Below are 15,045 nucleotides of genomic sequence, written 5' to 3'. Positions count from 1 at the left end.
GGGGGCTTTCCCGGTCTTCATACTCTTAATTGCTTTATCTACCCTGGTACTATCAACTCGGATAGCTGGTCCCTCTATTGGGTCGACATACGGCAGGCTCTCTTTCTCCCATTCATTCTCTTTATTAAGCAATCTATCCTAGTGGCATCTCCAGACCTCTTTCTTTGCATCCTCATTTAATGCAAGCATACCATCATCCATGCGAACACATTTCTCTCCTACAACATCACTATTCTCTCTCCTACACTGTCTTGCAACACGAAATACCTCTAGTCTTTGGTCCTCACGGCGCAGAACATTGGCAAATCTTTCCTTATCTGCTTAAAAGTTTACACTGGAAGTTTTATCCAAAATGGAGTTGTCAGAAACAAGCAAGATTTTGTGGGATTTTCCCATTCACATAGATAAGAAAATAGAATATAACAAACCAGATATTAATAGACAAGGAATATTGAATTTACTTACTGATTGATCCATCGTGTCCATTTAATATTAGGATTGTGAAGCAAGCAGATGAAAAGTTGAAAAGATAGAACCCTTAAAATTTGAGATTGCAAGGATTTGGAACATGAAATCTGTAAAGATTATACTTGTGAGTAATGAAATAGACAATTGGATATAGGGTATTGGAATAGTTTCCCATAAGAGCTTCTACAGAAAGCTTGCCTCTTAGGAACAGGAGAGATCATCAGAAGGGTTTTGAGCACTTGGTGGCTTATTGAAATCATGTGGATACCTACATCAACTCTACAAAAATAAAACTGATTCTGAGTCAAGATGATGATGATGATAGTGGTTTCAAATTTTGGCACAAGGCCAGTAATTTTATAGAAGTAGGTAAGTCAAGTACATTGACTTCAGTGTTCAACTGGTACCTATTTTTTGACCCCAAAAGGATGAAAGGTGAAGTCAACCTTGATAGAATTTGAACTCCAAATGTAAAGACTCATATAAAGTGTCACTAAGCATTTTGTCCTATCTGCTAACATTTCTGTCAGCTTACTGACTTAATAATAATGATAATTCCTAATTTTATCCCAAGATCAGCAATTTTAGAAGGAATGGGGGTTAGTTGATTACATTGACACCTATACTTGATTGGTACTTTATTTTATTGACCCTCAAAAGAATGAAAAGCAAAGTTATCCTCAGCATGGTTTGAACACAGAATGTAAAGATTGGAGAGAAATAGTAGAATTGTAATGATTTCAAATTTTGGCACATGGTCAGCAATTTTGGGGGAGGGGATAAGTCAAATACATTGACCCCAGTGCTCAACAGGTACTCACTCTATTGACCCCCAAAAGGATGAAAGGCAAAGTCCACCTTAGTGGAATTTGAGCTTAGAATGTAAAGATGAATGAAATACTGCTAATTTTGCCTGGCATGATAATGATTCTGTCAGCTTGTCACCTTAAATATTGGTTTCAAATTTTGGCACAAGGCTAACAAGTTTGGGGGAGGGTGTAAGTCAATTACTCCAAACCCAGTGCTCAACTGTCACCTATTTATAATAATAATAATAATGATGAAAACAACACTTTTAGTGTTAGTAATTGATTATGACTTGCTGGATGAACAAACGAGCCTTTTCTATGCATCAACAAACTACCTATGATATTTACAGTGAGAGAATTAAATCTCAAGACCACATATCCACAAAGAAATGGTTTGTAAAGCAAATTGAACACATTGTTTGAATAGTTAAAACTGTGAAACACTAAAACAATGACCTCTCTCTTGGGTCCATTGGAGCACCACATCAAGCAGTCGGTGATTGCCAATTATCTCTGTCTCTGGCCAACCGGTATACTTCATCCCAGATGATGTTCAGTCTGCGTAGGTCTTCTTTGAAGGTACTATGCCATGTCTTCCTTGACTGGCCTCTTTTTCTCTTAGCTTCCCACAGCATCCAGCCCATGGCTGTTTTGGCAAGCCTCTCCTCTTGCAGTCTTAGTATGTGTCCAGCCATTCTCATTTGTCGTTCGGTTACAATTGCATGTAGGGGCCTTATTCTTGCTGCTTGGAGAATGGTTTCATTTGTCACTCTGTCTTGATAAGTGATTCTTAGGATCCTTCTGAGGCACTGCTGATGAAATACGTCAAGTTGATGGGTGATTTTTGCTGTCGTCTTCCAGGTCTCAGTTGCATAGATTGCTATTGGCAGTGTTGCTGTTTTGTACAGATGAATCTTCAGCTCTATATTTGTTATTGCTATACCAAAGCATTGTCAGTCTTTTAAATACTGCCGCTGCCTTGCCAATTCTACAGTTTACATTTGTCTCTGCATCGCCATTGCTTGTCATTCTGCTTCCCAGATATGTGACATACAACTTAACTATTGAGATATAAGGGCAATATGAAAAATATAGACTAAATAATAACCCATATTTCATCTGTATTTTTTTACATTGTACTTGTATTTCAATTGTTTAGTTGTTTTTTTCAATGTTACTTTTGTTCTTAGCTTAAGTTTAGTGCTGCATAGATGTAGTTGATTAAACAATATCTTTCACTGTCATATTTTAGTTACCTTGTGTAGTAACCAAATTAGTCTCCCCCGTCTTTAAACGTAACACACCTACAACATATGTTCCCTTCCCCATACACACAAAGAAAGTGCCCACCCTGCGCAATCTGCACCCTTTGCACTATGTCACTGTTCCTATTTTGTGGGTATATGGTCTTAAGATTTAATTCTCTCACTGTAAATCCATAGTTCTCAACCATTTCCCTATAGACCCCCAGTTGATATTTTAAAAATCTTATCATATTTTTATAATTAAATATTAATAGGAATTGTATTAAAAAGATTGTTAAAATATTTTGTGCATTGTTGAAATATAACCAATTTATTGCACATAAATTTTAATGGCAAAATCTTAATGGACCCCAGTTACAAAGCACTGTTGTTAATTTTGAGATTGTGTTAAGAATGTAGCTTATCATTGGCTCATATGTCTCTTTTTAATGCAGAGATAGTGAGCTAGACTATATCAATAGCCAGACTGTCAGCTTCTTACCGGGATTGGCTCAACCTAGTAAACTATTATGCACAATGAAATATGAAGCAGTAATACTTCGACAACGAACAGACTAAAAATGTTATCTAATCTTTTTGCAAAATAAGATCTCTATTGAAGAAATAAAACAAGCATATTTTTCGTAAAAGCTAATTTATATTTCATTCTTTTCAGAACTTTTGAAAACTGAAGTGAATATGACGGGGAAACAAGGTTTTTGTTGGTGTTTTGGTGGCAGTCGACCTCCTGAGATTACAATTGAATTTGGCCATACACTCAAACCAATGACACTGGATATACCAATGCCAACTGATGAAAATGAATTGAATGAGAAATTTGAAAAATTAGTTGTGAGTTTAGGAATTTTGATTAATTTGTATTGTGAATTATTATGTGTTTCTGTGCATTTACGTATGCATGCGAGTTTATTTCATTTCCTAGTTTTCTTCAGTATTTCATTCTGATAAGCATGTCTTATGTGCATTGAGTTCAACTGATAGATAATCTAGTAATTTGCACAATTCTTCGATGTTAAAATTTTGCTTTATACTCATTGAATGTGTGGCAGTCCTGAGATGTAGCTCAGAGGAGAGGAAGCAATAACTAGAGGCACAGAAAGGAGAGTAGATCAGTGGGAAGGTATGATATTGTGAATGAGGATGGATGCTAAAGGAAGTGGCTCCAGGGAGAAAGAGAGTACAAAGGGGAGAGGTATGTGCAACTTCTGTTGTCGTGTGTGTATATATCTATCTATCTGTCTTGTGCTAGACGGCCACATTAAGCACTTAAATATGACCTCTCAAGAATCAAAGTTCAACTAACCATTCCTTATCTTTTAACATGACACCTCCATTCCTTATCTTTTAACATGATACCTTTACCCATCTATTTGCTTTCTAATCTCCCTTGGTCAGCTTATTTAAAAACCTTAACTTGTCACACAAGTTCCTGACTTAACACTCCTTATTGACAGCACTAGAGATGGCAGGGATTTATCTCCCTGCTAGTGATATAAACAGGAGTGCATTTTGCACCAAAAACCAATATGGAAGTTTCTCTCATGGTATCTACTGCAGTATATGGTTTGTTCTAAAAGAAGATCCATGTTTAAGTGTGGATAAATATTACCTTTCGGTAATAATACAGCCTCTGTTGCTAATATTTTAAAGATCATTACCTTCTATTTAAATTCATTATTGAAGACTCTTTGTCTTGAAACTTGATACACTCATACATCATCCATCTGTAACAATTTCTCCTCTCTCTCTAGTTCCACTACCATAGCAGCTATTTTTCTCATTTTCCGTTGATGAGCTCTTGATGAATGTAAACTGTTTGGAATGAAATGTAAAAAATTTTAACATACCTAAATGTAATATTAAAAAGGTTAGAACAATTGTTTTAATGTTATTGTGCATTTTCATCCACTTTGTGTGTGAGTGTGTATTTCTGATTAGAAGTGTTAGGCAGTGACTGAGAGACATTTGAATCCATAAGAAGGCAGTTAATCATGGGGAAGTATTCTCACCGCAGACAAAAGGGTTACTATGATAAGATTGGAGTTGCCTCTCTTTTGTATTTGGTGCTAAGGAAGTGTCCACTCTTGATTATGAATGCTGCACTTAGGTGCATCGATAGATGGCATTTATAGTGTGGTACCATTTATTATCGAATACTAAAGCCTTCCATGTATCATCCAAAATTGCTCAGGCATTTTTCCATGTTTTGCATAAACATTTCTTCAAATCCAATAAATACCATACGATTTTAAACAGAAGTTTCCCCCACCCCATTAAAAGTCCCTTGTGACCCACCTTCCTTCTCATGATCATTACCCAATGCATTGTCACTCTGCTCTCTCTCACTTGCTTACCTGCACACAATCACTCTCAATACCCTCACATATCTAACATAATACCACTTGCACCACTCATATATCTCACCATTACTTGCTACAGTCATCTTTGCTCCATTTCTAAGCATCTCCCCATCTCTGATCATCTCTTCCCACATTCCTATGAAACCTCTCTCTTTATCCTCCTGCCCAATCACCCTGTCCAATCCTTTGTACCACTTGTTTTCACCCCCACTGTACCTTGTGGGTATGTTCCAAAACATCTCCACCATCACCTGTCTCTCTAAATCTATCGTTCTTTTCTCTTTTTCAACTGGATAGCCAAGTATCTCCTCTATAGCCAGACATTTCTATTCCCATATTATACAGATTGACACAGAAAACAGGAACTCTTGAAAGCCCCAACAAAAATAGGAAAAATCGAAATTAAACAAAAAAAAAGAAATTAATTGACAGAAATTAAACAACTTGCCTTTTAAGAATCAGTAATCTGAACTATTAATGTCTGAAAATTACATACTGTAGATGATGTCCTCCTCTATGTATGCATTCTGCCACTCCACCGTTGAGGTTCCCCGTTATTTGGTGCAACATCTCAGTTGGTGTATCACAAATTTCATCTTTAATTCTTTTGTTTCACTTCATCCAGTGTCCTTGGCCAAGCTGTGTAGACCCAACTCTAAAGGTATCCCCACAAGAAAACATTACAAACGGACAAATCCAAATAAATCTTGCATAGCTGCCATTGATTACCTGCCATTGATTACCTGCCATTGATTACCTGCCATTGATTGCAACATTGCACACTACTGTGTGCAATGTTGCACCATCCTATTGTAGTGTGCGATGTCACACCATCACGTGAAGTTGTGGAAAATTATTCAATGCAGGTGCAACAAAAGATTGCAGCATCTCAATATTTTGATCACCTTGCTGCTGTGTAAAAGGTGTTCATGAAGTTCTTTAGAGTTACTGTCTACAGGATGTAATTTTTAGACATTAGCAATTTGGATTACTGATTTTTAAAAGGCAAGTTGTTTAATTTCTGTTAATACATTTTTTTTGCTGGATTTGGATTTTTTCCTATTTTTTATGGGTTTTTCAAAAGTTCATGTTTTTTTAGGTCACAAAGCTACATCCCTCAATATTACTCCCCTTCTCTGCTGGTGTCACTTCAAAAGCACTTGTGCCACATAAAAACTGTTCTCTTGGAGACAGCTAGGATTTTGAGACTGGTGCTTGGGTGTTGAGTATCTTCCACAATACTTCCAAGTACTAAATCTTATAATTTATGGAAAGAGACCTTGTGAGACCTCTTACAGCAGGTTGTTGTCCATGCTCACAGACTCAACCAGAGTACGTAAGACTGAAACCTGAGAAGTAAAATATGATGATGATGATGATAATCCTTTCTACTTTAGGCACAAGGCCAGCAATTTTGGGGGAGGGGGAAAGTCGATTACATCAACCCTAGTACTCAGCTGTTACTTATTTTATTGACCCTGAAAGGATGAAAGGTGGAATTTGAACTCAGAACACACAGACGGATGAAATGCTATTAAGCATTTTGCCTGGCATGGTAATGATTCTGTCAGCTCACTGCCTTATCAACAACAACAACAATAATAACAATGGTTTCAAATTTTTCCACAATGGCAGCAATTTGGGGGTGGGGGATGGAGTTGATGTCATCAACTCCAATGTTCAACTAGTACTTATTTTATTGACCTTGAAAGGATAAAAGGCAAAGTCGTCCTTGGCGGAATTTGAATTCAGAATGTGGTGGCAGACGATATACCACTAAGCATTTTGTTTGGCATGCTAATGATTCTACCAGCTTGCCACCTTAATAATAATAAGAATAGGCAGTGGCTCTCATGGCTTCTGATCTTAACTGATTGGAAGTGCTATCATATACATGTTTTGTCTTGGTATAAAAGATGGGTTACAACAAATATTCTGCTCAACACCACAGATTTGTTTGTCAGTTGCTTGACCATAACCAGTTGAGCTTGTTCCTTAGTGGCTGACAATATGTGCATCTCTGATCACGAGCAGGAGTAGTAGGGGAGCATATTAACCATGTGTTAAGAGGAATTCTTTGGGGTTTGAATAATTCACCTCTGGAAACTTGGGTGTTTTGTTCATCATCCTTAAACAAATCTCATTCAGGGACCTTTTGAGTGGAATGGTTTACTCAACCTGAAAAAAATTCTAACTGGGCCCCACCTGCAAGGTCTTGTGTTGTTTAATCTTGATATGAGATCACTTGTGATACATGTGCCTGGTGTACCCTTATCAGACTGATAGCCATGATGGGTATATTTAGCTTCATATACTTGTATCTCAGTGTCACTTTGATGGTATGCATTGCTCTCTCACTAAATAATAATAATAATAATAATAATAGATGCACTTTCAGAAATTGAAGTGCCTGTTCACTGGATAACAGCTGTCTCCATAACATGTATAATGTTCTGTCCAGACTGAAGAGAATGAATACAGATTTGTAGGATCAATAGATTTTTTTTTTAAATCATTGGTATAACCACATTGCATCATTCCAAGAGACAATACTTCTTTAGCTAAGCTCATCTCTGGTTTATGATGGAAAAGAAAATTCAATTCAATATCTCCTGGTCCATAGCAAGGGCTGCTTGGCTGTGTGATGGGAACTTAAAGTTAAGAAGAGATATTATGTAGTTTACTGACTACAGAAAAACTGTCTAATAAACACTCTGAACTTTGGAGATGGCACCTTAAGTTTATAGAAACTTTCAAGAAATACAACATAATGTACTTAATATAGAATTACTAATTATTTTGATTTGGAACACAATTTGATCCGATTTCTAAATGGACTTGAGAATCAATATATCAGGAGTACATATATCCCAGTGAATATGCATGGCTCAGTGGTTAGAGCATTGGGTTCGCAATCATGAGGTAGCGAGTTCAATTGCCAGACCGGGCTGTGTTGTGTTCTTGAGCAAGACACTTTATTTCATGTTTCTCCAGTTCACTCAGTTGTAGAAATGAGTTACAACATCACTGGTGCCAAGCTGTATTGGCCTTTGCCTTTCCCTTGGATAATATCAGTGGCATGGAGAGGGTAGGCATGGATGATCACTTGTCTTCCATAAACAACCTTGTCTGGACTTGTGCTTTGGAGGGTAAGTTTCTAGGTGCAACACCATGATCATTCATGACTGAAAGGGGTCTTTTACATATGTCCCAGCATTAGAAGGAATTTAACTGGCTAAATGCGAACTTTAAAACATTGATCATCTTCAGTACATGGTGATGGAAAATAGGTAATTGACTATTAATCAAATAGCCAGTGCTATTAGCATATCTTACGAGAGAGTTGAGAATATTCTGCATAATGAGCTTGGCATGATGAAGGCTTCTGTTCAGTGAGTGCCATGTCTTCTGAAACTTGATAAAAAATGCACCTGGTTGATTGCATCATGAGAAAATCTGACATTGTTTGAGGTAGATCTAGCTGGTTTCCTCGAACATTTCCTAACCCATGCTGAGTGTTAGCTTCATCACTTTGAGCCAGTGGCAAAGAAACAATCCATGCAATGGAAACACCCCTCCTCATCTACTGGGAAGGTGATGCCCTATTGTGTTTATTGACTATCTTCAAAAGGGCCACACCATCAATGAAGGATACCATGCTGACCTGCTGAGACAGCTACAAAAGGCTATTAAAACCAAACGCCCAGGAAAACTGATGAAAAGGGGTTTTCTTTCATTAGAACAATGCTCCATCACACAAGTCCATGCTTTCAATGGCTGTTGCATGTGACTGTAGCTTTGAACTGGTTGATCACTCTCCCTGTTCTCCTGATTTGGCCCCATCTGACTATCATCTGTTCTCCAATATGAAAAAACTCTTGGCCAGGAACCAGTATTGCAATGATAATGTCATATATGCTGTTGAAGACTTTTTTTAACTGACAAGGTGAAAGCTTCTTCACTAGTGAGATCCAAACACTGCAACACTAATAGGGGAAGTGAACTGCAAGGGGGTTTATTTTTCAACCTATGTTGAAAAATAAACCTAATTTGGTAACATTCCATAAGAGTATCTTGGTCAACCTATGAACTTCTCATTTGACCCTTGTAGCAAGACATGGCATATAAGGCATTGAAAACATCTGTGTATATGTGTCCTTGATATCTTTCTCTGTGTGTGTCCATGTGACTGCTGAATACTGTGGTATCTTACATCTAGACAGACAGGATCTGATTGACTGCTATATTATGGCAGACAACAAGCTTCCGGAGTGATAAAACTATAAATGTATGTCTAGAATTTCTTAGCTAGATAGCTGATGGGAATAAGTATAATTTAAGAACAATAAGACATTATTGAAGAACATAGCTATAAAATCCTTATGCTGATATAGAAACTATTAACAAACCAATTATTTATTATAGTTCCTGGAAACAAAAACATTTGTATCTGCTTCTTTCTGTTTTTTTATTCCTTTTTTTTCTGTTCATCTTTCTTCCTTGACCATTTAATTCAAACCAGTGGTTTCTTTGTAATCCATTAATATAATTATGTAAACATTCCCAACTTAATATTTGTATGCATTCTTGATAATTTGAGTTCCTACAATAAATGAATTTTATACATAATTGTGACAAGCCTGATTTGGTATGTGCCATTTCAGTGACACTCTAAGAATCAATAGTTGCATATTTTATTGCATAATATAGTAAGATTGATGAGATTGAATTCAGATGAAACAATTGTAAATTGATGTAATAAAAGACCTTACTCCATTCTTCTTGCTAGTAATTGTAAAAACTCTGAAGATATTTATGGATTTTCAGGCATGTGAAAATTAATCTCCAGATTACCACCTTGTCTGTTAGCCTATACCTGTGGATAAGCTGAATAGGGTAAACTCTTGGGCTAATACTTGAATGTGTGGTAAGAAGCTTGCTTCCCAACTACATGTTGATTCAGTCCCACTGTATGGCACCTTGTGCAAGTGTCTTTTACTATAGTCTCAGGCCAACCAAAGCCTTGTGAGTGGATTTGGTAGACAGAAACTGAAAGAAGCCTGCCATACATGTGTGTATATATCTATGTGTGCATGTCTTTGTATCTGTACTTCTCCCCTCACCACCACTTGACAACTGGTATTGGTGTGTTTACTTCCCCATATCTTAGCAATTCAGCAAAAGAGACCGATGCTTATATCCTTTTTTGGAATGGTGAATCTCAAACCAAATATTTATCAATAAGTAGTTAAATATTTGGTTTCTGATTGTCAGATTTTCATGTGCTTTTAGCTTGCTTTCAGCAATTTTTTTGTTTCATCTCATCTGTATCAGCTAAGTTTCTTTTTGTTGCATTAAACTTGCTTAAATTTTGTTGTATAGAGTTTACTGTTGAGATGGTGTTAATTTTTTTTTTAGGTTTTGTCTTGATTTGGCTGTTTCTGTCTTTTCATGAAACTCTTTGTCTACATTTTGGTTTCAGTGGGATGCTGGACTCAGCTGCTGCTTTGTGGGCATTAGTGATATTGTTGTACATAGTACCTGTAATATGGGCCACAATTGAAATTTCAGTCGGTAAGAAGACCAATGCTGGTTAAAAGATAAAAGTGCTGCAAAAAAAGTGGATCTTTGGAAGAAACATTTCCAGAAGGTTTTAGGCTAAGTCCCAGTTATTGATGTCATCCAAATTCAGAAACTCTCAGTTGTAACTGGGGCACTTATGATGGAAGAACTGAAACTTGCTATCAAAGAACTTAGGAACAACAAAGCTTCAGGGCTTGATGAGATTCCAACTGATGTTCAGAAAGCTGTCTGTTTAGATGAACAACTACTGAACATTTTGCATTAGAACATATGAAAGAGATGTGTGGAGACAGTGAGGAATCTTAGCATTTTCAAAGATGACCTCCCCTCACAAATACTAATTGGACACAGAATGTGTGTTTGTTAGCTAGCTGGAAGAAATGTCTTCCTGGGGCTATAAACGTCAGTAGTACTCTCCTGTATAGGACGCCACACTTGGTTGGCAATTATATGTTATGATTCCGTATTGCTACTATTTTTATATTTCACACAGAGATTTAATATAGTATACAGGAAACTACAAAAGCATCACATTCAAAGCTGTGGCAGCAAAAATTTACTTCAAAATGCTACTGAATAGAATGTGGTTTTATGTTGATTCTTTTTTACACAAACAACAAAATGGATTACGGAAAAGTAGAACAACAAAAGAACAGATATGAACACGAAGGCTATTCATCAGAGGTGTCCAATTGAATAGCTTACAGCAGTACTGACATTCTTAAACTTCTGAAAGGATCTTGATTTGATCCATAAGGGTAAGCTAATGGATAGCCTGATTACCTGCAAAATCCCCAGAAAATGGTCTCAGCTATTGAAGTGCTCTAGAAAAAAACCTCTGTTAAGATACTGTCTCTTGATGGCAACACTGAGTCTTTTGAAATTTTGACAGGAGTACTTCGAGGTGCCACCCTTGCTTCCCTTGCTACTCATAATAGCACTAGACTATGCAATGAAAGAAACAACAAAAGATGATGAATCTATTGGTTTTAGACTACAATAGATATGTAGCAGGAGACATCCTGCAGTGCTTCTCACTGATACAAATTTTGCATTAATATCTGAAACAAAGAACAAGACCAACTGTTTTTATTGTGAATTGAGTCCTGTGCTTTATGGATTGGCTTATGTACAGACAAGGACAAAATGAAGTACATGACTTATGACAAGAAGATAGCTACCTATTAACAATGAAGGGACATGAGTTGGAAAAAGTAGATTATTTTGACTCAGTTCATGAGTGTAAGCTAATGGATTGCCTGGTTACCTATAGAATCCCCAGGAAAATGGCCTCTGTTAAGGTACTGTATCTCACTTGTATCAACCCATGAGTTCAGGTATAAATCTGGACACATGGGTTGATAGAAGTGAGAAGGACTTTAAAACTCACATTGCTAAAGCATGATCAGCTCTTTCAAAGATGGACACCATTTGGAAATCAAATCTAAACAGAGAACTAAAGATTAGCTTACAAGAAAGAAAATTAGATAGAACATACACTAGGCTGCTGTGTGCATATACAAGGCTGCTGAGAGCAGTACTTAATATCAAATGGCAGTCCTATACAACAAATCAACTTCTTTATGGTGATTTTCTGAGTTACTGCCACTATATTGAAAAGAAGACTGAGATACTGTGGACACTGTTTTTGTTGCAAAGATGAAGTAGTTGGTCAAATGCTGATGTCCTGCCTAGACATTTATTGCCCAACTGGTTAAAGACTCTGGTCTACTGAGGAGCAACATACTGAGAACAATGTAGAAGAGGGAATTCTGGCAATAAGTGGTCAATGGTAGTTAGGTAAGAAAATATTGGGTTGAAAAATCTTTTGGATAGAAAAAGTCAAAGACCACCTGTGTGACTCATCCACATCTGTAAACATGACAGATGTTCTACTATTGGATCCAAGCAATCTTTTTAATTTCCTAATCCATTTTAGGAACTTAATTGTTATCTGCAAGAATTGTATTTTATTGACATCATAAGAATTAAGAAAGTTTGAGGATATGAAATAATTCTTTTTTTGGAATGATGAATCTCAAAGCAGGGAAGGCTATAAATAATAGTCTATAAAAATTGAATTAAAAAACACTTTGGATAGAAAAACTTGAAGGTGGCCCATGGGCAGATAGATTTAAGAGACAAATTTCTCTTTGCCAATGAAAAACAAGTGTGAGAATTTTAAATGAAAGCTACTGCAATATATTTTTTAATAAAAATTGGATCCTGTTTGAAGGTGTTTCATATCAGTTATAAAGTTTAAGAAATAAGCATAATTTCAAATCAATTTTCCATATTTTGAAACTTTAAATTAAAATTCATCTCTATTGTTTTCCTTTCTTTTCAGGAAGAGTTAGATTTAGACAAGCCTCATCGAGAAGCCTTGTTTAATCTACCCCCTGAGAAAAAGTGGCAGATATACTGCAGTAAAAAATGGGTAAGTATTTATATTTCGGTAACTTGAATATATTTCATTGTTTATATATCTGGCTGTTGCATCTCATTTTATGTCCAATGTAATTTTGAAAGACATTATCTTCTAAGAGGTTGCTTTCTTGTAATGTAAATATTTCTGTTGGCAATTATTTTTTTTCTTGAGATGACAACATTCTGTTGCAGGGTTCAAAACCAACAACTTTGAGGGTGGTGGGAAGTCATTCACATTCACCCCAGTACTTGACTGCTATTCCATCAACCACTAAGAGATGAAAGGCAGAATTGACTTCAATGGTGTTTGAACTCAGAATGTAAAAAGCCAGAAGAAATGCTGCTAAGTGTTCTTCTGGCTAACAATTTGGCCAGCTTGTGGCCTTCTCTATTGGCAATAACAAGATCATTTTCCTTTGTTCTTTTACTGTTTTTAGTCATTGGATTGTAGCCATGCTGGGCAACTGCCTTTAAAACTTTTACTCTGTACTTTGTCTGATACTTTATTGACCCTGTAAAGGTGGAATGGTAAAGTTTCTGTGTCATTTTTGTTTGATGCACTGATTCTGCTATTGTGCATGCGCACGCGTGCACACACACACACACACACACACACACACACACACACACACACACACACAACTAGAACTATTGATTGGTTGCATCATAATCTTTTAATTCCATTTTACTATAAATATATTTTCAGATTGCTATAGAATTTTATTACATTTACCACTCCATCCACCCCCATTCACCTATATATAATGTGAGGGTGGGAGGGAGATGTAGTCCTGAGTCTCCCCACTGTGACAGATTATGTGTAATGGGAATATAGGTGACCTGAAAGAGAAAAAAAACAGCAAAAAATAAAATGTAGCCATCAAAAGAATCAGTTATAGTATGTGAAAGACAACTTATTGGTAAAGATACAAAATTTATTTTTAAGAAATGGGCATGGAAGATAACTTCAAAAAGACCAGTTGGCTGAAATTTTTTTAATATAACCCTATCACTTATATTATCAACCTCCTAAGGATGAAGAACAAAGTTAACCTAGATTTTTAACGTAGACTTTTAAAGTGGGCTGCAGTTGATTGTCTCACATCTCCAATATATATTTTATTGACCCTGGAAAGATGAACCTGGGTAGGATTTGAACCCAGAACATATTAAAATACAATTAATATGACAGTGCATATTGTCTGATGCTCTGCAGAGGAATTGGTTTGAGTGTATAAACTGCGCTATGGACATTTAAAAGCTAAAAATACAACTATAAGGTCAGAATGGTTGAAATTTTTGGAAATTATAGATGCAGACATGGCGGTGTGGTTAAAGACTTTGCTTCCTAACCTCATACTTTTGAGTTCAGTTTCATTGTATGGCACTTTTGGCAAGTGTCTACTATTATAGCCCCAAGCTGATCATAGCCTTATGAGTTGATTTGGTAAACAGAGATTGAAAGAAGCCCATTGTATGTGTATATGTGTGTCCTTGTTTTGACACACCCTTATGCAAGTAGTATTATTAGCTTTCTATCTTTGGTGGAAACATGCCCAGGATATATTATCTTGGAAACAGATGAGGGTTGATACCAGGAAGGGCATCTTGCTACAGAAATTTGCCTCAACAAATTTTGTAATCTATCAAGTAGGGAAAAGGAGGCATTAAGCCAATGATCATGAAGATGATAATTAAATGGTTATATAGATTAAGAAAGATGAAGATTTATTTATTAAATTAAATGTTTATGTAATATTTCCAGTATCTACTATTGTCACTTATTTACTTTATCTGATGCAATCACACACGACTTAGGCCTTCTAGTATTAAATCCCCCCTTTGGAGACATTCAGATATTTGCTTTTACAATGAGCAAGACCAGTGACTTCATAAAAACTTCTTTGTTAACTATACTGTCTTGCACACTTTTACTACAGCCAACAACAGTCATTAAAAAGCAGATCAAAAAAATTTTCAATTTCTTGCATGATGGCATAGTAGTGAAAAGCATTGAAACTATTGTTGGTTATTAGCTCAAACACAACTGAGAGAAATGCATTGGAATAAGGCTCTTAAAGACATTAGTTGAAATTTTGAAACATTTTTTTCTGACATCCATGGTATTCTGCA

At 36.2% G+C, this 15,045-nt stretch overlaps 1 protein-coding gene across 1 annotated transcript in view; it reads left to right on the top strand.

Annotated features, from left to right (window-relative positions):
* LOC106880744 (disheveled-associated activator of morphogenesis 1) overlaps positions 1–15,045 on the top strand; it is a 135,148-nt gene that overhangs the window by 20,277 nt on the left and 99,826 nt on the right. The window contains exons 2-3 of the mRNA XM_052966759.1: positions 3,198–3,373; positions 12,833–12,922. Of these exons, the coding sequence (XP_052822719.1) occupies positions 3,221–3,373; positions 12,833–12,922 (243 nt within the window). The 5' untranslated portion in view covers positions 3,198–3,220. The remainder of the gene's footprint in view (positions 1–3,197; positions 3,374–12,832; positions 12,923–15,045) is intronic.

The sequence above is a fragment of the Octopus bimaculoides genome, chromosome 3 (assembly GCF_001194135.2).
Source record: "Octopus bimaculoides isolate UCB-OBI-ISO-001 chromosome 3, ASM119413v2, whole genome shotgun sequence".
Lineage (NCBI taxonomy): Eukaryota > Metazoa > Mollusca > Cephalopoda > Octopoda > Octopodidae > Octopus > Octopus bimaculoides.
The sequence above is the reverse complement of the archived record's forward strand: the minus strand, read 5'-3'. Positions and strand labels throughout refer to the sequence as shown.